Source organism: Lutjanus erythropterus, chromosome 8 (genome assembly GCF_056507025.1).
Source record: "Lutjanus erythropterus isolate fLutEry1 chromosome 8, fLutEry1.hap2, whole genome shotgun sequence".
NCBI classification, from domain to species: domain Eukaryota; kingdom Metazoa; phylum Chordata; class Actinopteri; order Lutjaniformes; family Lutjanidae; genus Lutjanus; species Lutjanus erythropterus.
The window spans coordinates 10,689,437-10,712,887 of record NC_139324.1 but is presented as its reverse complement, the minus strand read 5'-3'; the positions used below and the strand labels follow the sequence as shown (position 1 = coordinate 10,712,887).

Sequence of the window (23,451 nt, the reverse complement as noted above, 5' to 3'; positions counted from 1 at the left end):
TGAGTGCATTTAGATGGAATGAACAGTCTTTTTCCTCTCATCAATAAAACAATACACACTTTTAAGTGCCATATAAAAGGTGTACTGCAGACATATTTTTTTTTAATTTCCTCTATAGTATTTATTTATCTGGGGACCCAAAATAAAAATAACGATAATAAAAATGAAAATAAAATCTCTTGTGACCCACCAGTCTGGGAAAGACTGATAGACCCTCGACTCTGTTGTTTGTGCTTCATCCAGTGGAGGGCAGCACCGCCTCTGACGTGCTGCTAATCTGCTCCTATTACACGGAAGAAGAACTTCCTGCTGCAACAGCTAGGCATCATCATGCCTACTGCTGTGATTATGGAGGAAAATTTTGATAAATTATTAGAGCAATGTGAAGCTCAGGAGCTCGAGGTAAGCGCTGAATCTCATTATTGTTTTGTGCCAACAATAAATGTAGTCCTCCAGGCCTTCTGTCTCTGACGGGCTTGGTGGTAACGTTAGTAGTGTTTCTGACATTTAGCTCATGAGCAGTTAAGGCTAACGTTATAGCTAAGAAACTAGTCTGTTTTCACTAATTTAACGCTACGGTTACTTTTAAGCACTGTTAAAATAACTTAAGCTACGACTTAGCTGGAGCCAGTGTCGTGCCAGCAAAGCCAACAATGCCATCAAAATTAGTCCTCATTCAAACGTAACGTTAAGAAGCAGAGTTAGCATTAGCATTGCTATGCTGCTGCTGTTAGCAGATAGTGGGAAGCTGGTCAGCTAACATGTTAGTCTTGGTTCTGTTGGTAAATATACCTACAGCTAACACTTCTGTTTTTATTTATGGTCTCTTAACGTAATAGCTACAGCCAGGTTAAACTGTGTGTCAGGTAACATGAAGACCGGTCATTTACCTTCATAAATATAGACCTATTGTAATGTAAAGAATCAATGATAAAACATTAGCAGAACATAACATAACATAAACAACAGCCTGACTGACTGGGCGACTCGTGCTGGCTGTTGGAGGTATAATCTGTAACTAATGTCTATCAAAGAATAATCCTTAAAATGTGCAAGATGCCTTGTTTCTGGAAGTAAGGAGAGCTTGGTTTTCTGCTGATTTTTAACCTCATGCCTGTATTTATTTTGAACAGGCTCCAGGGGGCATTGCAACACCTCAAGTCTACGCTCAGTTGCTGGCGCTCTATTTACTTCATAATGACATGTAAGTGAACTGTCTGTCTGTCTTCAGGAGCTGACAGGGTTTACTGTCTTTCAATCCAGTGTTTTCATTAGGGGGACAAACTCATGAGCCTTCTTTTTTTATTCTTGTTTAATCTCCGCAGTATTTAATTTGATACAAAGCAGTGCAAACCTGAGATGTCCTTTTTACTCTTTAGCTCTTTGGTTTTCTATGCTGTGACTTTTGTAATGCATATCATAGTGCATAATGCATAGCATGACCAAATGACAGTGGGTAAAATTCAGGACAGGAGAGTTTTAACCCACATTTTCATGTTGAATTAACTAAATCAATAATGTAAATGGGTGTAAAATGTATAGACTAGGCCTGGGCGATATAGCTGAAAAACCTATCATGAAAGTGAAGTTTGATATCACTCTATATCAGTAATTATTGATCATGTAGGTTGTGACTGAATACTTGTTGTATACTCCAAAGGGTGGAGGTAGCTTAGATGTTAAACTGAGTAGAAAATCACAATATTTTTGACCACATACCTTGAGATTGTAACAGTATTGTAGGAATGACTATTGGTGTCTTCACAAAATAATAACCCTATGATATTTTTTGAGAATTACTGACTAATATGACTAATTGGCTAAAGACAAATGATAGAACAGCTACAACAGTCAGGTAAGGTAAGAAAATTACACAACTTTACTGTAATGCAGCCTTTAAAAAAGGAAAAAACACTTATACCATATCATGATGTAACTATATCCAAAATATATCATGATGTCTGGTCTCATATCACAATACCATATAATATTATATATTGCCCGGTTCTAATGACTTAATTTAAAGTAACATCAGACTTAAATTCTGACCATTTGCAAATCAATATTATGAGGATTATATGAAGCACTGTGGCTGTATTTTATTGTAAAGACAAACAGGTCAGGATTTGGAAAGTGGGATAATTTAATTATTTCAGGTCGTCTCTTGAGCATTTTAACTGTAATATATTGTCAGGCTGCACCTCTGTTAAATGTTAAACATCATAATTCAAATTCCGCTCAAAGCCATAATCCACCCTCCTCCTTAGAAGTGAAATGAGATGCCTTCCTAAAGTTGCTATAAAAAGTACGAACTCAAGTGGGTGTCCCCCCACAATAGTTGAATGAAATGGATAACTTTGGTTTGGTAATGAATATGTGTCTGGTAAAGTGCAGGGGGTGCCTGACCTCTGTTTAGCTGTGACTGCTAACCTTGTGCTCTATTGCTGCCTGCACCTGAAACTTTATTCTGTGTAATTTCTAACTTGCTGATGTGCATCCAACAGGAATAATGCCAGGTATCTCTGGAAACGGACTCCCCAGGCAATAAAATCGGTAAGTTTGTTAAAACACTGTAGACATAGCTGAGGAGCTGTGTGATACATACATATTTGAAAATACTGTTCACATCAATATGTAATGATAATTACATCAACATAGGTTGATGTCTGGCATCAGCTAAAGTGTTTTAATCAAGTTGAAGCTCCTGGCAATTCGTAACCATGGTTAAAATAGACTGTACCATCACTGTCTTCTGTCCCACAGGACACTGGGGTGTTTTTTGTTTTGCTAATGGATTCACATGTAAAATAAGATATGGAATAGTGGTAGACCACTTAATCAGTCAGCCAGCTAATGTGGCATTTTGAGATAAATTGCGCCAATGCCTGCTCTCAAGAGGGCGTTGCAGCCATGTTAGTGTGGCTGTTGTGAAACAATGTTAATGCTACTACCTTACCACTTGTGAGTTTTCGGAAAGTGGTGAAAAATTTACCACTGTAAGTAGCTGTCAGTCATCCTGCTGTGAAAGTTTGTCTAAATGTCCTCAGTCACCATTGTTTTTTCTAAATATTAACTCATTTATCCACCTGAAATGACAGCAAATCTAATCTAAAGCTGGCTATATTTAAATATATATTAGAATGTATGGAATAATGCAGCTTAATGAGGTTATTTCTGACATACTGCACCCTGCTCTCCCTTAAATATGTTCTGAAATCTACAGCATAACCCAATGTATTTTTTCTAAAACAGCATGTCACTGTCTAAGTTAACCATCTATATTAGATACTAATGTCCGTGAATTGATGGGATTAGACATTACATCTTATATTGGCTCTGCTTTACAAATATCAGCACATTAAATATCAGCATTATTATTATTATAATTAGTAGTAGTAGTAGTAGAAGTATTAAATCCCATATCAGTGGACCACTATGGAATAATCATGAACAACAATAATTGGATCATAAGTCCTTGACAGATGCTCAGCTGAGGCCAGAGTTTCTCCGATTACATAAGGAAAAGCTTCATCCTGTAAACACTACATGATTTGGTGTTTTAGAGTAGACAGGACAATCAAAACATTGAACCGCTGTGGTTCAGTCTCCTAAGTATTTGGGTGTGACTGCTCTTTATAGTAACATGGAAATCACTGCCTTGTCAAATGTAGCATGCTGAAAATTGTTGAAATGCTTTTGTACTTCTTGTATACAGGCAAATCCTGAATTAACAGCTATTTGGGCTGTTGGCCAACGCATTTGGCAGCGAGACTTTCCAGGGATCTACACAGCTATCGCAGCTTACCAGTGGTCAGAGAATATTCTTCCGGTCATGGAGGCCCTTCGAGGTAACAACAATAATTATGTCTAATCTGACATTTCACTTTGATTACTTTACAAGTCATGTAGCTTTTTAGATAATGGAAACATTAAATAATATTTATATCTTTACACATTTGGCTCGAGGGAAACTGTAGCAAGATCCGCTGTAGGGACGTTGAAGTGAATTAAATATCTACATTTCATCTGCATGATTTAGAATTATAATCAGCAGGGGGCACCAGCTGATCACAGTTCAGCTATGATGGAACACAGGGGAAATAACATGTTGGACAATGAAGGGACTCCATTTTACTGATTATTATACCTTTTAGTTTCCAGCATTTACATAGAGGTATCATGAAGGCTAGTTCAGCTGGTTCCAGTTCCTGTAATACTCTTGAGTAAGGTATCAGTTTATATGTACTATAAACTTACACTGATTCTCTCTCATAATGAACTGAATATCTAAATATTTCACTACTGTCTTGATTTTCAACTTCTTATCTCAAATTCATCATTTTGAAATTTGAAATGATTTCCCTCATGTTCACAATCGTTGGGGCATGTGTATCATGTGTTGTTCCCTTGTGTAAGAGTTTAAGAATAGCTTCTCCCTCATGTTTACAGCACTTGTTGATCTGCCATGGATGCTGACGTACAGTTACGTCATCAGACTTGGGCAACCATTAATGATACTTTGTTAGTGGACAAGGTGAATGTGGAAAATTCAGAGTGTATCTAAAGAATATAAATGCACATATTTACATTTTTTAATAAATAAGACAGCAAATCTTTCCATAAAGAAATTGTCCATAAAATAAAGATCTTATTAGCAAGTAGATTGGTATTTATTGTATCTATACTTTCTATTGACTAAATTAAGACCATCATATTGTCATTGTTTGTGCAAAAATAACATTCTGCAGTATATCTAAATGATAACAAACATCTTGCAAGTCCTAACTGGTTGTTGGCCATAAACGTAACATAAACGTTACACTTTAACATAACAAAAATGACACCAAAAAGTCATCACAAATTACTAAATCCCAAATGTCTTAAAATTTCTTAATTTGTTGGATAGACAATCGAAAAGTCCAACATACATTTATAAAGAAACAAAGGTAAACGATTAAATCTTTTTTTTAGATGAAGACTTAATCTTTATTTAGTAGATTACTTGATACAGACAAAATTATCAAAGCTCCCAGTTTTCTGTGGTTAATACCATTGGTTGATTCAACTTTAGACACTGATGTCAAAAGTATTTAAGGATAAGCCTCGACAACAAGTTGCTGTGTTTTTTGTGATAAACGAAACAGGTTCTATGAATGGCGAACTAGGTGACAACAAGTCAAAGAAGATAAGGTGGTCAAAACATCACAGGAGTCACAGGATGTTGACATTGACTTGTTTACCAATTAGATTGAGCTTAGCTTGGGCCCCTCTGAGCCAGTCACATGGACCCTGGTTGTCTGCTCAGTCCCTCACTTCTGTCACTGTAAGAAGGTACACAGTGCCCACTGGGACATGTGACACATGCAGCACTGGGTGGGTGGGGGCCATTTCTGTGAAAAGATCCCAAGGCAGCAAGCAGGCAGGAATGTGTGCTCTGGTTGGTGGGAAGGATCGGATGTCACCAGCTGTGAGGGGCCGGTATAAAGGACAGGGCTGCTAGCTCTCAGCCAGAATAGATATCAGCATTTCTTGAGTTAGAGCACACACTAAGGATAAGTTTGCAGAGTCTGCCCTTTATTTGAGTGACTTTTTGTGAACAACAAAGAGAGGGTGAGGCTTCTCGTTTCTCCTGTGAAAATTAGGTAATTTACTAGTCTGTAGGCAGAGAAAGACTTTTCCATCATGGATGTCCAGAGGACAGGATCTATGGTTCGGCCCCCGAGCCCCATGGATAGCCTCGAGAAGCAGCTGAGCTGCCCCATCTGCCTGGACATGTTCACCAAACCGGTGGTCATCCTGCCCTGCCAGCACAACTTGTGCCGTAGTTGTGCCAGTGACCTCTACGACTCTCGCAACCCCTACCGCTTTTCTGGAGGTGTCTTTCGCTGTCCTACTTGCCGGTTTGAGGTTGTGCTTGACCGCCATGGGGTCCATGGGCTCCAGCGCAACCTGTTGGTGGAAAATATTATCGACATCTATAAGCAGCAGCAGGAAGGTAGTGGCAGTGGAAGCCCAGAAACCAACCTGAAGCCTCAAAAATCCCAAGAACCAATGTGCCAAGAACATGAGGATGAGAAAATCAACATCTATTGCGTAACCTGCCAAGTACCCACCTGCTCCATGTGCAAAGTGTTTGGCCAGCATAAGGATTGTGAGGTGGCACCCTTAGCAAGTGTGTACCAGGCCCAGAAGGGTGAACTGAGTAATGCTATCGATACCCTGGTGGCCAGCAATGGCCGCCTGCAGGCCCTGCTCAACCAGATGGAAGATGCCTGCCGTACTGTGCAGGACAACGCCCAGCGAGCTAAGCAAGGGCTAGCTGAACGCTTTGACCTGCTATATGCTGTCCTGGAAGAGCGCAAGACCATTCTACTGGAGCAGATTGGTAAAGAGCAAGATGAAAAGGTGGCAGCTCTGCGAGCACTGGCGCAACGTTACGGGGAACGACTGCAATCCAGCACAGAGCTCACAGATACGGCTGTGAGGGCTTTGGAGCAGGGTGGCGCTGCTGAGTTTCTGTTGGCCTCCAAGGGCCTTATCACGCAGACCAAAGATGCAGCTAAATGCTCACTGGGAGAAGAGAGGCCAGAGCCAGGCTTCGAGAAGATGGACCACTTCACTTTATCAACAGAGCATGTTGAGGCAGTCCTGTCAAAAATGGACTTTGGACTGATTGATGATGATGAATTTGAGGATGCAGAAGAGGAGGAGGAGGAGGAGGAGGAAGAGGAGGAGGAATAATGAGAACTGAAATAGTTATGGACATGTAGGAAATACTGTAATGTGTGCTTTTGAAGGTTTTTTGACACAAGTGTTTATGGCAGGGACTCTGCATTTGATGTTGAAAGAAATATCAGGTTACGGTGGATGTGGGCTGAAATGGCTTGCCCTTACCTTCAGTGCAATATTTAATTTTATTACCATATTCGTACCTTTTCTTAACTTCTTTTTATACTTTTGTACTTCTAAGCCATTTGAATGGAAAACATGGGTCTAGGTAAATGTAAATACAGAATGTCTGAAGATTGATTACACATCATTTTCCTCATATGTAGCTTATGGAAATGTTTTTCTCACTTTGTCTAAGTTTGTGTTGAATGGGTGACCAGCTGATCTGCCTGTAATCACCAACTCTGTCTTTAATGGAACGTGGAATAAAGCTGCATGAATTTAAGCATCCATTTGCTTTATTGCTAAACCAAAACATCAAATTTAAGTTAAGGGATAAACACGAAGACCCAGTGTGGCGTGCTTCCATCAAAACGCTGCCCAGTCTGTTGCTCCTCTTACTTGGCAATGGGCTGTATTTAAAAATAAAAGCCCTTGCCATGTCCTGTCTGCTTTGCCTTTGCCGGTGAAAAGTGGGGGCTATTTTTAAGAGGTGAGAGGGTGAGAAATGATAGCCGCCCTGGAATAGACTGCCAGAGAAGGACAGGCCAGGTCCTGTTTCTCCTCCATAAAACTCCCGTCCTCCCACTCATGGACGTCTTGCTCAGCACCTCCAACTGAACTCCAGAGTATCAGAAGGGCAAACTTAGAAAGGATGGTCCAGTTGCCACACAAGTCATCTCTAACGGTCAAGAGGCCAGTGGTAAAAATACACGTCTGCCTGTTGGGACTGGGTTACAAAAACCCCCTTGAGATGACCTGCTTGGCTGTGTTGGGAACATTTGCTCAGAGACCTCATTTCTTTACCAATATGCAGCCAGTCAGGTGCAAGAAAGTTGTTCCAACACAAGAAGCAGTTTTATGAAGTGTGATAAATGGTTCACATTTAACAGATGGGATTTTTCTACTGACTAGAGAGGGGAAAAACAACTCTCTTAGTTTCTTCTGTAGTCATGCATCAATGGTGAGACACCAAAATGACAAAACAATAGTATTTCATCCACATTTTTCTGTAACCAGGCCATTAAAATAGTCTGTTTTGATCAGCAGTGTCTGAAGACTGCTGCTATTACTCTGCAGTCAACTTTGATTAAAACCACAACAAAATAAAACTTAAGTACCTTCAAACACAATTGATATATAAACGCTGCCTTGACATTTAAGTTAATATTTTTAGACCTTTGTCCACTTTTTAGACAAGTACAATAACAGGGAGAACAGGAAGCCCGTTGGACGACAGAGTGGGAAAGCACTCTTGACAAATCTCTGGCCTTCCCCTCACAGCTGTCTTTTCTCATCCCACTTGTTATTGTTACTGCTGCTAGCTGCTTCAACAGACTTGGGGCTGACTGTTGGTACACATGAACCGTTGCTAGGCTATAAAAAACAAAAAGGCCACAGCCCTGAGGCATTTAGGTGATGGCTGCAGGAGCAGCAGCAAATACACGCCGGTGTATGTTGTTCTAAGCTGTCATGAGGCCCTGTGCCTGTTGAAGTTATCTCCACAAACTGCAGCACCATGTCAAGTCAGGCGTGATAAATAGGGCAGCACTGATGTTTTGGAAGCCTAAGCCAGAGCCTGCTGATAAAGACCTCAGTGGTTTGTAGTGGAAGCCCTGCACAGCATATAATGGCAATGATTAATCTTTAGCATGCTTCGTTTAACAAGATTTATTGTTAATTATTCTTGATAACGGAAAATCCTAGTTTCTCATTTGTTTTAGCTCACAAGTCCATCACAATCAAACAAAGTGCACCATTTAATATAAAACAAATCCAGATGCTAACTGCAATTAAAGGTAGACAACCTGGACTTTGTGTTCAAAATAGCTTGATTTTATTTAAATCTCAAACCAGCTCCTGTAAGTTGTTTGTGCTTGTTTTGGCTGAAGAGGAGATGGAGTGATGAGAGGAGGTGACTTCATAAACTCAAATACACAGAATTACCTTAAGCAGATGGTTCAGATGTTCAAGGGTATGCCATATTTAGAATAGCTTCACCCCTTTACCTTAATGTCAGACTGCCTTGTCCAATGAGAAACCACTGTTATATTAGCCAAATATTGCTCTCTCTGAAGCCACCGGGCTTCTTTGGCAGAAACAGTAGAACCTCACAGAACACACAAGTTGCTGGTCTACTGCTGTCTTGATCTGTTAGTTGTTTGTGGTGTTGTGTGACTTCAGTGCTTTAAAGGTTTAGTTTGGATTCACCAAAATAAAGTGGCAGTTTCCTGTCAGAAAAGGTTGTCTGAACCCAGGTTAAAGCAGTGAAAATATTGTAAATATAGTGTACACTTAAAATATGTTTCCCACTGGCCCTGTTCAAAGCAGTACATTGCTTAGCTTCCTAGTCCAGTACTCCTGCTGTTTCTCCAAATTGGGGGCGTGTCGACTGCCATCAATTGTTGATAATACACGTATGGGATACCCTCATAGGGATACACAATAAATATCTGGGCTGTTAAATTATCATATGATAATGGAAATTTTATATATTATTTTGATAGTGAAATTTTGATAATTTAATTTTTTTCCAGATTGTGTCAAAGCATTTCATTTGAATTCTCAGACAAAATGCTCTATAAAAGCCAAAGTACAATTGTGAAGTTTTGATGTACTTGACCATTAAAATAAAATGATCATTTAAAGAGTCAGAACTGTTCTTTGTTTTTGTTGTCATAGTGATGTTAGTTAGATTTGTGTAAGTCAGAATATGGAACATTAAATTATCCATCTTTGCTCACTACAGCCTTTCTTACCCTCAGGTGTGCATAAACTTCAGGTTATATAAACTTATTTTAAAGGTTAAGTGTGTAAAAAAAAAAAAGAGTATCTGCTGAAAGAAATTGAATAGAATATGTAGAAGTATGTTTTTATTAGTGTATAATGGCAACAATAATTGTGTTTCATTATTTTAGAATGAGCTGTGTATATCTACAGAGGGAGCAGGTCCTCTTCCACTTAGTCCGCCATGTTGTCCTTCACATTTTTCACAGCCATTGTAGATTCTCCTAGATGCTTGGTAGAGTAGTTGGTTGAGTGTATTTATGCTACACACTGCCCCTTTAACATAGAAAAACTGTTATCCGCATCGGCCATGAGAAGCAGGTCATTATCAGGTCTTGGTATTGGCTGAAGACTATCCATATTGTGCATCCCTAGTACCTCATACAGCGCCACTTCAAATAATTCAAACTATCCCTTTAACAGAGGACATTTGAAAGGACATGAGACTAATTAAATAAAAAATAAATCAGACATCGAGCACTTGGTATTTTACCAAAATGCTTTTGGCTGAAAAACCTCCCTGTCACTATTGATGAATTGCTGTTCTCATTGTCAGACCTCCACTGCTGTTGCTAATTATCAGCTTTGTTCACAAGAAACATAACTCTTCCATACTATGTTATATTACATAACCTATTGTAAGGTCACAGTGAGTTACTGCTGTTCATGAACTGTGTGCACTTTGAATAGAACTAGAGCCCAGTTTAAGCATACATGCACTCCTCATGTACCTATCTAATATGAATGTGTTTGTGGTTCATGCATCTTTCACAGAGAGCACACGGCAAAGGGCATACAGTCTAGTGGCTCAGGCATACACTTCCATCACTGCAGAAGATTTCGCTGCCTTTGTGGGATACTCTGTGGAAGAGGCAGTAAAAGGTAAGATTAAATTTACACAACCTGCTCAGAGGTGTAATAATTGCAGTGTTTTCACATGGATGTAATGAAGTTAATTTCCACTACAAAGCACTTAATACTTTGCTAATGAGGGTATTTTCATCTCTTTTTCTATTCTGTCTTTGTCAAAAGGTGTGGTGAGCCAGGGCTGGCAGGCAGACCCTGCTACTAGGATGGTGATGCCCAAAAAGCCAGGTAGGTGGCAGCATTGCTCTTTTCATAGGTACTCGTCATCTGTCTTCTGTTGCCCAAACGTTTTTTCCTTCGTGACTAAACCTGCACCCACTGTTCTGCTACTCTCCCTCTGAGATTTTATTAGAGGCACATAAAAATGTTGAGAGCAGAGATTTAGGAGCCATCTTAATCTCAATGAAAGATGGGTGACATTTACATTTTCCAAGAATGTCTTTTGAAATTTTTGATTTGTTAAATCTCTCTTGTTGAGCATCCAAATTTTCTTCACCACTCCCTTTTCTTTTCTTCTCCAATGTTCCTTTACTTTGTCATATTTTTTGTCACACCATCATGTCCTCAAGTCCGGAGATTCAGGTCAGGTCTTCAACAGGGGTTCAGTGACCTCTAGGCCTGTTCTCTACATTATCTACATTTTCTACGTCTGACCTGTAAAGTTAGGAATTAAAATGTTTAAAACAAATCAGTTTTGTTTTCTCTCCAGTCTATTAGTTTTCACATTTGGAAAAGAAACAATATGTACAAAAGTAGAGGAAAAAACAAAGCATCTTTGTAACTGTAGATTAGAGGTAGCTTGCAATTGCATTTTTATTTTTTAAATTCAGTTTTATTCTCCTAAATTCCCTCTGCTTATACAGTTATTTTTTTTAGGAAATAATAAGTGACTGTACTGTTAACAAGAGGTAACCAACGAATGTGTTCATTAGCTCACTGATTAGGGGTGTGCTGTAGTGTTGTTCACATTATGTGGTTACAGCTATTGTGAGTTCTAAACCCAAAATATTTTTCAGTATTTCATCATATCATCAAGAATATTTTTGTTGCAGAACTCCCTGAAATACTGTGATATTATTTTAGGTCCATATCACCCACTCCACCACTAATGATCTTCTAATAAACAAAGTAAACGCCCATAAACTTTGAATGTAAGCATTTTCTTTAAATACAGTCACAAGGATATACTTTGTTTACATATTTAAGTGATCCAAGGGTATTTAGGTTGTCCAAGGGCCAATTTTGGCCCACGGACCGCCATTTTGATAGGCCTCAGTGTTAGTGCACAGTGCCCTCCAGATTAGTGTTTGACATTTTTTTTCCCCTATCAAATTAAAATATATCTGAAAATGCATATTCCCATGAATCCCACAAGATAATGTGGCCTATCTTGGAAAAAAAAGAGTCCTCTTGCAATCATGTGAGCTTGCTAAGCTATTAAATTACTGTGTGGCATCCATTCAGAATGGCAAACTAGTTAGCTAGGTATTATTGCAACATATTGGTCAATTAGCTGTACAGTTATCCAGAGTGGATGGACACTCTGTGAGACGCAGTGGGTTGTTTTGTAATTTTATGAGAAAAAATCTTGGACATACCCTCCACCTCAGAAACTGTTGGCAAAAGTACAGTATGAAGCTAACGCTGCTAACATTAGCCATGCATCAGTGCAGTATATGTAGCATGTATCCTGCTCTGAAAATCGTTGAAGACCCCTGTTGTAAGAGAAACATATTGATTTATGCAAACAGTCAAAGGGGGAGGCTGCAGCCCATTCCACTCTCTGTAATCATCGGACGTTACTGCTGAAGCATCTGCTGCACACATGTCCTGCACAACACGCTAACCCGCTCACCATTCATCCTCACGTCTGCTTTTTTTTTCCATTCCACATGGCCACTGGGACTTAATAGCATTTGGTAATTTTGGTTGTAGAGTGGATCTCATACAGGAAATCATTCTGGTTAGGATAAATGTTCAGTGTTGTAATGATCCCCAGGCTAAATATCTCACAGTCACATGTGGAGGTGTTGTTAAACAGGTTGGGGGTGGAAGCAGTGAGGTCAGATGTCGACAGCGCAGTTAACTTAAAACCAGCGGCCTGTTGAGTCCCTCTGTGTTGGAGCACGTGGGCTGTAGCTGCCAAACTAAAGCTGGGGAGATGTAAGAAGATCGATAGCACTTGGCACAGCAAGGAATCCCCCTCTGACTCAACTTCTCCTCCTCCGTGTCTTTCTCCTGTCTTTTCCTCTCCTCTCTCTCAACAGATCCTCCCCCTGTCTCATTGGTTCCAAACGAGCAGCAGTTGGCCAGACTCACTGACTACGTGGCTTTCCTCGAGAACTGATAACCTACAACAACCACTGCCACCCTTTTTCGCTTGCTTGGTACAGAGGGAGAAAACAAATTTGGATAGACTCTTCCTCCTTCCTGCTGAGACCCACTCCCCTGATAAAGATGTACCAAAAACACACCGATTATCTTGCATGAATGCTGCAAGCTCTTCTCCAAGACCTGCCTATTTATGTTCAATCGGCTGATATAGCTTCCCCTGTTAATTAATTTGCTGAAATCAGTTATCTTTCGGACACAACGTTGTATTATATTATTTTTGTCTTGCTCTCTGCAGCCCACCTGATGTATAAATTTCAGTCTGATTTTGAAGGACGTATTACAAGCTTGTGTCATTATTGTTAAGCTAAAGGAAAAATTCATCACTTTTCATGTCCATGTCCAGTCAGTGTTGATGGTACATGTAGTCCATTGAGGCAATACATACTTGCTATGTTAACAGAGAAAGCTGAGTTCTCCTGCTACAAAATCTGTTGTCTTTCCTGCATCCAGTGATGTCACAGGTGTTAAGGAAGAACTACAGGCTATTTCAGCTTGGATTTCTACTCTCCACTTCTTGGTAGCCAGCTAGGGTGGGAATCCATAGCAACATTGAAGCTTGCACACAATGCATCCTGGTACATGTTTAGGGGTGTTCCTGGTGACTAATTTCCCTGTCAATTAAAAGGGAAGTTCTATTAGGACCAGTCTACTTGTCTAACAGTATCACTCAGAAAACAGTCAATTTTTAGTGTAGAACATTCAAAAATGTACCAAAAGTATCAACTAAATCTGAAGAAAAACAGTTTTGACATTATGTCAAAGATATTGGTCTTGTGTTTCAAAGATATCTACTGAAATTAGCATGTTAACCAGCCACCTAATACCACTTTGTACCTCAAGAAGTCATAGTGAGACACTGAAATGTCCAATCTGCTCACAGTCCAACAACACCAAAGTAGTTTTCTGTCTAGGTTTGGCTCCTATTTCCCCCTCACTCCTGGGGCTGATCTTCTGTTACCCCTGCTCAGGCCTCTGGAGGTATGCACTGACTGATGCTTGACCTCCCCCTCACTCCTCTCCTGCTTCACAGACAGGCAGAGTCAGCTAATAGAGCTGCTAGCTGCATGTCTAACTGAGTGACCTAGTGAACGGCAGCTTAACTTTCTGGTGATATGCTGCCCCCTATTTGTTTGAATTCAACTTGTGCTCAGTTTTTAAATATACCCTCTTTGATAGTCATTTGAAGATATTAATCATCATCAATAACCAAATTTTATTTTAAATGCCGCTGAAATGTGCTGGATCACAGTGTCTGTGGCTAACATAAAGCAGCCTGCTCTCCTTGCAGGTTCATGTCCACATACAACCTTATTTTCATTTTCTAAATCAAAATGGTTTTACAAGATGTCATTTTTGCCCCTCCACTTTCCACTTTGCTGCATTACAACATCAGTCATTAGTGCAGGGGAGTGGAGCTGTCATCTACCAGGCCTTCAGCCCCACCTAGTTGTGGGCAGCTGCATAACATCTTAGCAACACTTAACAGGCGTTGTGAATAAATAAAATCTTAAAAACTTAGTAGATCCCTAGTACATGTAGGTGCTGCCAGCACAGCTCCTTGAGCAGGAGAGCTTAGCTTTCTTGGTCAACATAGCACACACTGAGGAATTTATTTCTTCAGTTAACTATGTTTAACATCAATGCTTAGTGGTCATCCACAGGAAATGTGGTGGAAAAACCTTTCCCTCACAAATGAACTACATAAACTAGTATGTACAGCACATCCATCTTGTTTCAGCACTTAAAGGTTGCCTTGAAACCAATTTTTTCAGGTAACAGAAGTCTTGGCATGCATGCATCAACGTGTGGATTTCAGACCTCATATTTTGAAGTTAATGTTTTGACTGGTGAATAAATATTTTGCTGTTTGTAATTCAGTATTCTTTTTATTTCTTAGAGTTTTGTTTCAGGTTGGTTTTTACCATAGACTGTATGAAACATGGACACAGTGTCCATGATGTCACCCGTGGGTTTCTGAAGAGCCATTGTGAAGCTCAGGGTGTTGGTTCCTGCCCTCGCTATCTTGGCTTCCTGACTCGGCTAACTCCCAACTAATCCACAGATGAAAGAGAGGTGGAGCATGAGTGGAGCTGAGGTGGCCATATGAAGTGGCTATCTAGCAGCTAGCCACCTGTGACGGCACTAACCTGTCTCTCAAAACAAGCATACCATCAATTATGCGTAATTTTAAGCCTTAATATAATTTAAACGTGAGTTACATAAAAATTCATCCCCTGTACAGGTGTCATGAGCAGGGACATGAACTGTAGAAACCCAAACAGCTGTAAACATCATATTTCTACTATAAAGTTGAGCATTTTATTATGAAGGTCTGTGGGGATTGACTCGCCAGCCTCAAATGACCATTCAAGGGTCAGTGTAGCTTTTAGTCATTGGATTATTCTTTCAGAAATGTGTGGTGATTTGATTTTCATTTTAAAATTTTCTACAATGTGTCTTATCATTTCTGTGGTCAAAAGGGAATGAGCTAGCTTTAAAGAAAAAAATCATTAGAAAAAAATGGAAAAAAGGCCTGTTTTTACATATTCTGTGACCAGAATTGGTCCTTTACAAGATGAGCACTAAATCTATCAGTATTGCTTTAGGCCAGGCTAAAATGTCATCGGAGAGGTACTATGATATGATTTAAAACGTGGGAAAACATGACCTTTCATCTGCAGAAAGTCCAAGTGAGCCATCATTTTCGAAAACCTGATCAAGTCAGTGACTGAAAGTATGAAAATAAAATATCCCTTCTGTTTTCTAGTAATTTTATTTCAGTTTAATGAGAACTGAAAGACTATTTTGACAGAAAGATGCCTTGTTTTTCTTTTTTTTTTTTTTATTCTAACACCATCAACAAATAATCACTTTTCTGTTTAATACCCCTTTATGAAAGGAAAATTCAGTGGTCAAAAGACACACTAACTGAGGGACTGCAGTTTTTGACACTTGTATATTGGCATCATTTTTCCTTCTTGCTATTTGGTCTTGGATGGAGCTGGCTGGGCTCCATCAACGATGATGAGTATTTAATTATGTTTGGTCTGCGGGGCTTAATGGTGTCACATTTGAGTCAATGAAAATAAGTTTGCCTTTTTCTGTGGCCTGGCATTAACAATTCACGTACATGGAGAAGAACCTAATGTGTGAAGGAGCATATTAATGACATTAGACTGCAGGGTAACTTTATATAAGAGCCAATAATCAGAATCAAAGCTATTTTGGTCCACATGTATATCTTAGATGGTATGAATGGCTCTGGATAATTAAAGGAGTTGCAATGACAAACCTTTAACAGGCAAAGCAATATTAAAGTTAGTGCAAAATTAAAATTGCTATATGGATGAAGTCATCATGAAATACTACTGTTGTAGTTAATTCTCTCTGAATCTGTAATCAGCAGGAATTAACATGATGGAGAAGTTATGGACATTTTATTTTGTAAAGGCATATCTGGCTACCATCTGTTCATGAATGCTACGAAGTAAAAGTCTGGTGGTGATTTCATATTAATTGTTTTTAGTCCCTTCTGCATCCTGTTACGGAGAAGAATTCGAAACACACGTGACTTATTTACTTTGTAGCCTTTGATCTGCTGTGTAGCTCAACATTAAAAGGAAGTGGCAGACATTTGATGTGATTTAGTGTGAAACCACGTACATCAGGGCCGTTCCTTGCATGTTTGTGGAAGCGAGGAACTCATTTAATTTCATGACATGGTTGCCTTTGTTTTGAAAATGACACATTGGAGAGAAATGCAAACGAGGAGATTGACATTGTGTTTGTTTTTGCTGTGCTGGCTCTTCATGTTATGTCTTCCTAAATGTACATGGGAAGCATATGCATTGTTCTTTCTTGCCTTTGATATAAATTGACTGACTTTTTTGCTTTTTCAGACATGCATTGAATGCATCGGGCTGCTTTAGATTACTCTCGCCTATATATAGAGATGTTACAGTATATGTTTGTGCATTCGCTGTATAAACACGTGTTGACTCAAACCCATGTCCAGGCATGTGTTGAAGCAGGCTTGGCCTCATGTCAGCGCACAGCCTGCCAGAATCAGTCAGCACGAGCGTGAGTGTGAGAAGGTAACTGACCCCGATCACTCTTCTGCTGACCTCGAATCTACCACAGCGGTACTATATTTGTACACAGAGGCACATGCACCTACACAAATCTGTGGGACTGCTGACATGCTGAGCTAAAGGTACGTCAGTGCAGAAATAGATTTTAACTGTACTGTATATGGACAAAGTCAATGTGATTCTGCCGTGGAAGTCAAGAGTCAAACTAAAAAAAGGATGTTAGAACAAGGGCGGGCAATTATTTTACGGGGGTGGGGGGGGGTACTACAGGAGAAACTGATCAAGTTCCCTTGGGACAGATGCAAATGTGATGTAACACACAGCTTTACCAGCAGCTTTTGTGGAAAAATGTTTTGAAGTCAGTGTCTTGTAAATTATCCCGGTCTATGTGTCAACTTTTATTTTTTTTAACCACTCATTTGTGACCCTCAGCTACTGTTCAATGCTGTGGCTACAAAAAAAAACCATAAGCAAGATATCAATGTTTGATTGTGATAACTGGTAGACAAAAGATAGGGTGAAGTATCTCCTGACCAATACTGGATTTTTGAGGCCTTTGGCAATACTGATATTAGGGAGTGAAAAGACATTGCTAATGATATAATGGCTAATATTTGTTTTACAGAAGATAATATACAGAATCTATACTTAAACCCATTTTCTGAATTGATCCTTCAAAAGTGGTAAACACAAACAAAGATATGTAGATATTTTCCAGCTTAACAATAAATTTTATTGTACAAAATTATATCAGGTCACTGAAACAGTCACCTTTGACCGTTTTTGTTAATATTTACAAATAACTATAAATTTAAAAAAACCAAAAAAAAAAACAGCAATATTAGAGCTGCAACGATTGATCAATTATGAATCACCAACTACTTTGATAATCAATCAATTTGATTAATTTTTTGACAATAAAATGTCAAAATTCTCTGATTCCAACTTCTTAAATGTGAATATTGTGAGTGTTGTTTCATTACTCCTTTATCATTGTAAACTTAACATCTTTGGGTTGAGAACAACATCTTGGACACTGTGAAACTCTGGCTGACATTTTTCACCATTTCATGACATTGACCAAACAACCAACTGACTTACTGAAAAAATAATCAACAGGTAAATAGAGGATGAAAATAATCTGTTTCAACTTCAGTATGCATGAAACCTGAGTTAAGAAGGCGAGTGAAATGTAATGATAGATAGATAGATAGATAGATAGATAGATAGATAGATAGATAGATAGATAGATAGATAGATAGATAGATAGATAGATAGAGATATGTATGAGATGAAAATCAAGAAACAGGTGAGGGATTGTTTCTTTGTTTCTCTGTTCTGCCTGTACCCACACTGTTCCTCCTTCTTGCTGGGACATCTCTTTTTGTATGATGTTACATTTGCCAAGTGATCATGGCCGGTTAGCTCAGTTGGTTAGAGTGTGGTGCTAATAACGCCAAGGTCGTGGGCTCGATCCCCGTACGGGCCACGTTTATGTTTCTGTCGGTATCATGCAGATATATCAATCTCAAATCTACAAAGCCCTCTAACAAAATCCTTGACTAGAGGAAGAGCCTGCATACAGTAACCAGCGGATTTATCCAATGTAAATAGTAGCGATAGAACATGCATATCAATTTATAGCACATACACAAATAAGTCATGTCTTTACTTATATCACTATTAATAAGGGGTGGAAGTAACAAATTACAACTACTCAAATAACTGCAATGAAGTTGTGTTGTTTTTTTGGGGTTTTTTTTGTACTTTTTTCAAGTCTGTAATTTTACTTGTACTCAAGTATGCAGAGTACACTATGTAATCTACTTACTTACTTTTAAATCATTATTGAGTACAATTTAAACTTATCCAAAACTTTAATTTGCAATTTCCTTTGGGATTAATAAAGTTCTATCTTATCTTCTCTTAAGGAATAAGCATTCCTTAACACTTCAAATGCACTTGAAATGCTGTGAATGACGAGTTTTGCTCAAATGTTTGTATTTTACACCAACAGGTTTCATACAAACCAGGAAGAAATCCTGTATAGCACAAAACTCTGGACATCCTTGAGGAAATAAAGAAGGGGAAAAAAACTGAACTTGTATCCTGCATGTGGCTACTAAATCTGTCTTTACAGTACAATTTTGGTGCTCTTTAAAACCCTTTCAGAACATTAGTGCTGAGTAACCTGATGCTTGTGGATAACCAACACAGTTTTACAGGTTCATATGATACATAAAATATGTCAAGGCTCTCTTGTGAACCAGTTGGGAGAATGCTTTGAAGTCAGGACACAAGGTCACAATGTATTTCCAGAACAGGCTTTTAGCATTTTTACTGCTGTGGGTCCAGCAGCAAGTCTAAAGGTACATGGCAGACTTATTTATCATTTCGCAACACAGTGTGTAACAAGACCAAGTTGTAGTTCCCTTTCTGCAAGGGGAAAAAGTTCCACTTTAAAAAATAAAAGGGCTTAAAGGAATAGTTCAGATTTTTTCAAGCAGGGTTGTATGAGGTAGTTATCTATTGTCAATGGATTATCTACACTGGATGGAGGTCGACACGCCCCCAGTTAATTTACTGCTGTGGACCAGGTCAACAACAAAATGTATTTTAGCCAGTTTAAAAATCAGTATCAGTTTGAACACACAAAATTCTGCAACATGGGTTTTCTCACATTGAAACAATAACAAAAGACGTAGGTAGCCTGGGATCATGGGAGTTGTTATCTTAACTGTTCTTAACTGCTCTCTGAAGTATCAGATGTGGTTACACAAAGTTGTAACTGGCTAGCAATGGCTAGCAGGAAATGCCAGCATTTTTGACATAATTCTCTGATTTTTTTTAACACACAGAATATTCAGTTCTATGAATATGTCAACATGGAATACACTGGTGCACCTCTCTTCTCCAGACTGGGGCATGTCGCCTGCCGTCTACTGTAAGTATCTAACACAACCCCTCTTCAAACAATCCAAACTATCCCTTTAAGTGTAATTTTTCATTTTCACTGGCCACTGCTGTTTGTACCATGAAATACTAACAAGACTAACAAGACTAGCATGTGCTATTCAACGCAGATGTTCCGTGATGAACAACAGCCATCGCTACAAAAATAGTTGTCGATACTTTGAAACAGTCTTGGCCTCGCTGAGTTTCTCACAGCTCTGTACAGATGGCCTGTCTACGTCATTCACATGTTTCCACTCCGACCTGCTGCCTTTCAAGTGGCTGACATCACTGTTTTCTATTATTTGTTTGCAGTGAGCCTCCAGACAGATAGCAGATTTTATAAACTATTAACAGAAACGCACCAGGAAAAATTAGGACCTCTTCTGTATTTTTGTCTGACTTTCTTTAAAAAAATAGTCCCATGTTTGAGTGCAAAAAAGAAAACTCAGCTGAGTCAGTGGCTGAGCGTCCTTTGCCCGGGGCGCTTGTTGATGAGGTAATTTTTTCCAGAGGTCAGAGTTGACTTCTGCCTCACATCATAGAACATGCCACTGACATGATGTTACAGAGGACTGCAAGGGTGGTATATAAACACAGTTCTGCTTTAGGAGGGGTTTTCTTCACACTCCCAACCCCTCAGACAAAACCGAGACAGCTGTGCCCCCCCCACCCACCCCCTCCATCCCAAGCATTATTCTTCCTGTTTACTGGAGGTTTAAAGTTACCATGGAGTTGGTCACTTAGCTGCGGGCAACATCTGGAGCCTTGTGTGTTTTAGCCAACTATTTGTTGCCATTTTGGCAAATTGGCACTATTAAAAGTATGGTCCTGTTTGCAGTGTACCCATCTGTGTATAGACAACTTTAATTGTGTGATACCATGGAAAATTTTAAAAAGTGATGGATCTCAGGCTAGTTCTGGAGTTGTGAGAAGGGGGGGAGGGGGGGGGTTATGACATCATGTGTTCTGATTTGTCCAGGTTATGACTCTGAGTAGGAGTATGAACTTAACACTAAATTGCAGCAATACAGCACTAAGGGTTTTATAGTACCCTTGTTGCCTCCGTGGGCTGTGTGTCACAACCACCGCTGCTGCCCCGACTTCTGACTGTGCTGACAAGCAGCCAAACTCTGAAAACTAATCGTTTGTTTTTGTAACACCAGCGTGCTCCTGATCCTTTCACCTCTCTGGGGAGGCACACCCCAGCTTGAAATCCTGTGTCCTCTCAATAAACTCCAAATCTTTTAATCTTTATAATTAATGGATTATGCATGTGTCAGTGTAAGTCTCTGTCCACAGCATAGGCTATAAATAAAGATGGATGTCGCGTCTCCACTTTTTCCTACTGCACAAAAATGACAACAGATATGAGCGCCGCCATCTTGCTTCAGTGACGTCATTTGGAGTCTCTGCAGTAGTGATCATATTTGGAATCATGTTATCAAAGATCTGTCAATCATGGCATGAAATATATAGCATCAAATAACTAATGCAAATAAACCTGATCAGAAAAATGAACACTTTAGCAAACATTGGTGCAATAAGAGCCACTGAAAATGACAGAAACCATCTTTGAGAAAAATTTGACGTGCACCTTGATGTTTTAGTTTGACCCATGTCCCACAAGAACACGGAGGGGGTGGGGGTTTATGACCTATATTGCATCCAGCCACCAGGGGCCAATCGAGCTGTTGTGGCTTCACTGTGGAGCTGTCATGTTGTCCACGTTTATATATTAATGATCCGCAGCTAATCTGACTTACTATTGGACACATCAGACTAATGTTTTTTTTGTTTTGCTCATTTATGACTGTATCCTCAAGGACTTCTCATATAGTTGTAGTAATTCACTGAACTTGAAAGGCCTTTGAGCCTGTTAAAGCCTCTGGATATTTGTCTTTATGTATAATAAAAAACCATATAATTTAATATAATTTTGCTGTTTAGAGACCATTTATCAAGACTGTGTTGGTGTGGCAGGAGCACCAGCACAGAAGTTAAGCAATCGTCTGCTGTGGACAGAGTCAGCAGCAAAATGTAATCAATATCAGTTTAAGTGTATGATATATTATAATATTTTCACTCCAGTACTTTGCTGGTTTACTGCTACTTTGATGTGTTAGTTTGTTATTGTGACTGTGGTGTTTTAACACATTCGTTTTGATCCAAACTGACATTACTTGCCTGTGGATTGAGGCAGCAGTAGACTAGCAACTCCTGTGCTCTCTGAAGAAAAATAACACTGTCACTGGAGTCCGGAGCGATAGAACGGATTGAGTTCACTGTTGAGTTGGTTCAAACTCAAAGAGGCATGGTTCATGGAATTAAGTGCATAATTTTTATAATAAATGTCAGAACATAATCACTGCCAGTTCAAACCCAATATCAGGAAAGTGCACTAAAAGTTAGATGACAATATTTCAAATTTGGATTAAAACTAATTTATAATACTTTTAGGTGCTAACTTTCATTTACATGAGACCCTAAATTAAATAGTTAGAAAACCATTGTGGATCTGAATTTGCAAATCCACAATAGCATACTGTAGCTTTAAATCATGCTCACTAAGTTTAAGTAACTGTTTGTAGGCCAGGCACATTATAGCTTGAATATATATGAAAAGTGCTTAAGTTTTCCTTTCAGTGACAATGCATTTTACACAATCTGTCTCTAACATATACTGATGACAGAGCAGTCCAGCGGTATCTAAATCAGATGCAGATAGCTCGAGAGGTTTAACCTGACAGTGATTGCCTTGGATAGGAGAAGAGGTCACATAATAGATGACCAGCAGGGGGCAGTCTTCACCGACACTTGGTGTGATCTGAGGAAGAGTGCACAGTCGTGTGACATGACACATACTGCTTGCTATTACCAGATACTAAAATGCATCATAGACAAGTTTATATTATCTCCATCAAAAGTAGCAATGTTTGGATAAGAGGAGAAAAAACAGATTTCCTTTTTTCCCCCGTTTTTCCTTTTGCTCCAACTTGAGGGGGGGCGTTGTTTAAATTTTCATTAACAGCAGTAAAAGCTCCTTCACATCCACAGAGAAAATGTTTCCATGTGGGATGATGAGTCATGAGCATGAGACCAGGAGAAGTCTCCAAGAGGATGTGGGAGAGTGAACAGAGGATGGTGATGAGAAAAAGAGGGAGATCAGAGAGGAGGAGGAGGAGGAGAGGAAAGATCATGTGAAGGGCCAGTAAGAGCCAAAAGGAGAGAAGTGGTGAGAGTAAGAATGAGGAGAAGGGGAGTGAAGGAAACATTGCAGGGGCATTGCTGCAAGAGCGCCAAGTAGACAGATATCTGCTGCAAAGAGGATGAAAGATGATGGCGGGAAATCAAATGTAACTGAAGTAAAGGTGAATTTTCAGCACTATATCTTTGAAGTTATGGAACTTAGATTACTGTATTGCTACTGTGACGACCCCTCCCTTTCTGTGAGCAGTGGCTCATCTGAGCT

General features: G+C 39.3%; 2 protein-coding genes and 1 non-coding gene across 3 annotated transcripts; all 3 read left to right on the top strand.

Moving 5' to 3' along the window:
- The first annotated feature begins 265 nt into the window (after positions 1-265).
- cops8 (COP9 signalosome subunit 8) lies at positions 266-13,577 on the top strand. The gene is made up of 7 exons (XM_084724497.1): positions 266-402; positions 1,134-1,204; positions 2,505-2,553; positions 3,716-3,848; positions 10,450-10,557; positions 10,708-10,770; positions 12,810-13,577. The coding sequence occupies exons 1-7, from the start codon at positions 331-333 to the stop codon at positions 12,887-12,889; spliced, it is 576 nt and encodes a 191-aa protein (XP_084580623.1). The 5' UTR covers positions 266-330; the 3' UTR covers positions 12,890-13,577.
- trim63b (tripartite motif containing 63b) lies at positions 5,432-7,174 on the top strand. Its single transcript, XM_084724496.1, has one exon. The coding sequence runs from the start codon at positions 5,683-5,685 to the stop codon at positions 6,739-6,741; it is 1,059 nt and encodes a 352-aa protein (XP_084580622.1). The 5' UTR covers positions 5,432-5,682; the 3' UTR covers positions 6,742-7,174.
- Positions 13,578-18,442: 4,865 nt separating the features above from the next.
- trnai-aau (transfer RNA isoleucine (anticodon AAU)) lies at positions 18,443-18,516 on the top strand. The gene has a single exon. It is a non-coding gene; the product is annotated as a tRNA-Ile (tRNA).
- Positions 18,517-23,451: the final 4,935 nt, after the last annotated feature.

Excerpts from the sequence above, each read along its gene's own strand:
- cops8 (XM_084724497.1), top strand. The coding sequence starts at position 331 with ATGCCTACTGCTGTGATTATGGAGGAAAATTTTGATAAATTATTAGAG. Across the intron at positions 3,849-10,449 it reads GGTCATGGAGGCCCTTCGAG|AGAGCACACGGCAAAGGGCA; the intron begins GTAACAACAATA and ends CATCTTTCACAG. Across the intron at positions 10,558-10,707 it reads TGTGGAAGAGGCAGTAAAAG|GTGTGGTGAGCCAGGGCTGG; the intron begins GTAAGATTAAAT and ends CTTTGTCAAAAG.
- trim63b (XM_084724496.1), top strand. The coding sequence starts at position 5,683 with ATGGATGTCCAGAGGACAGGATCTATGGTTCGGCCCCCGAGCCCCATG.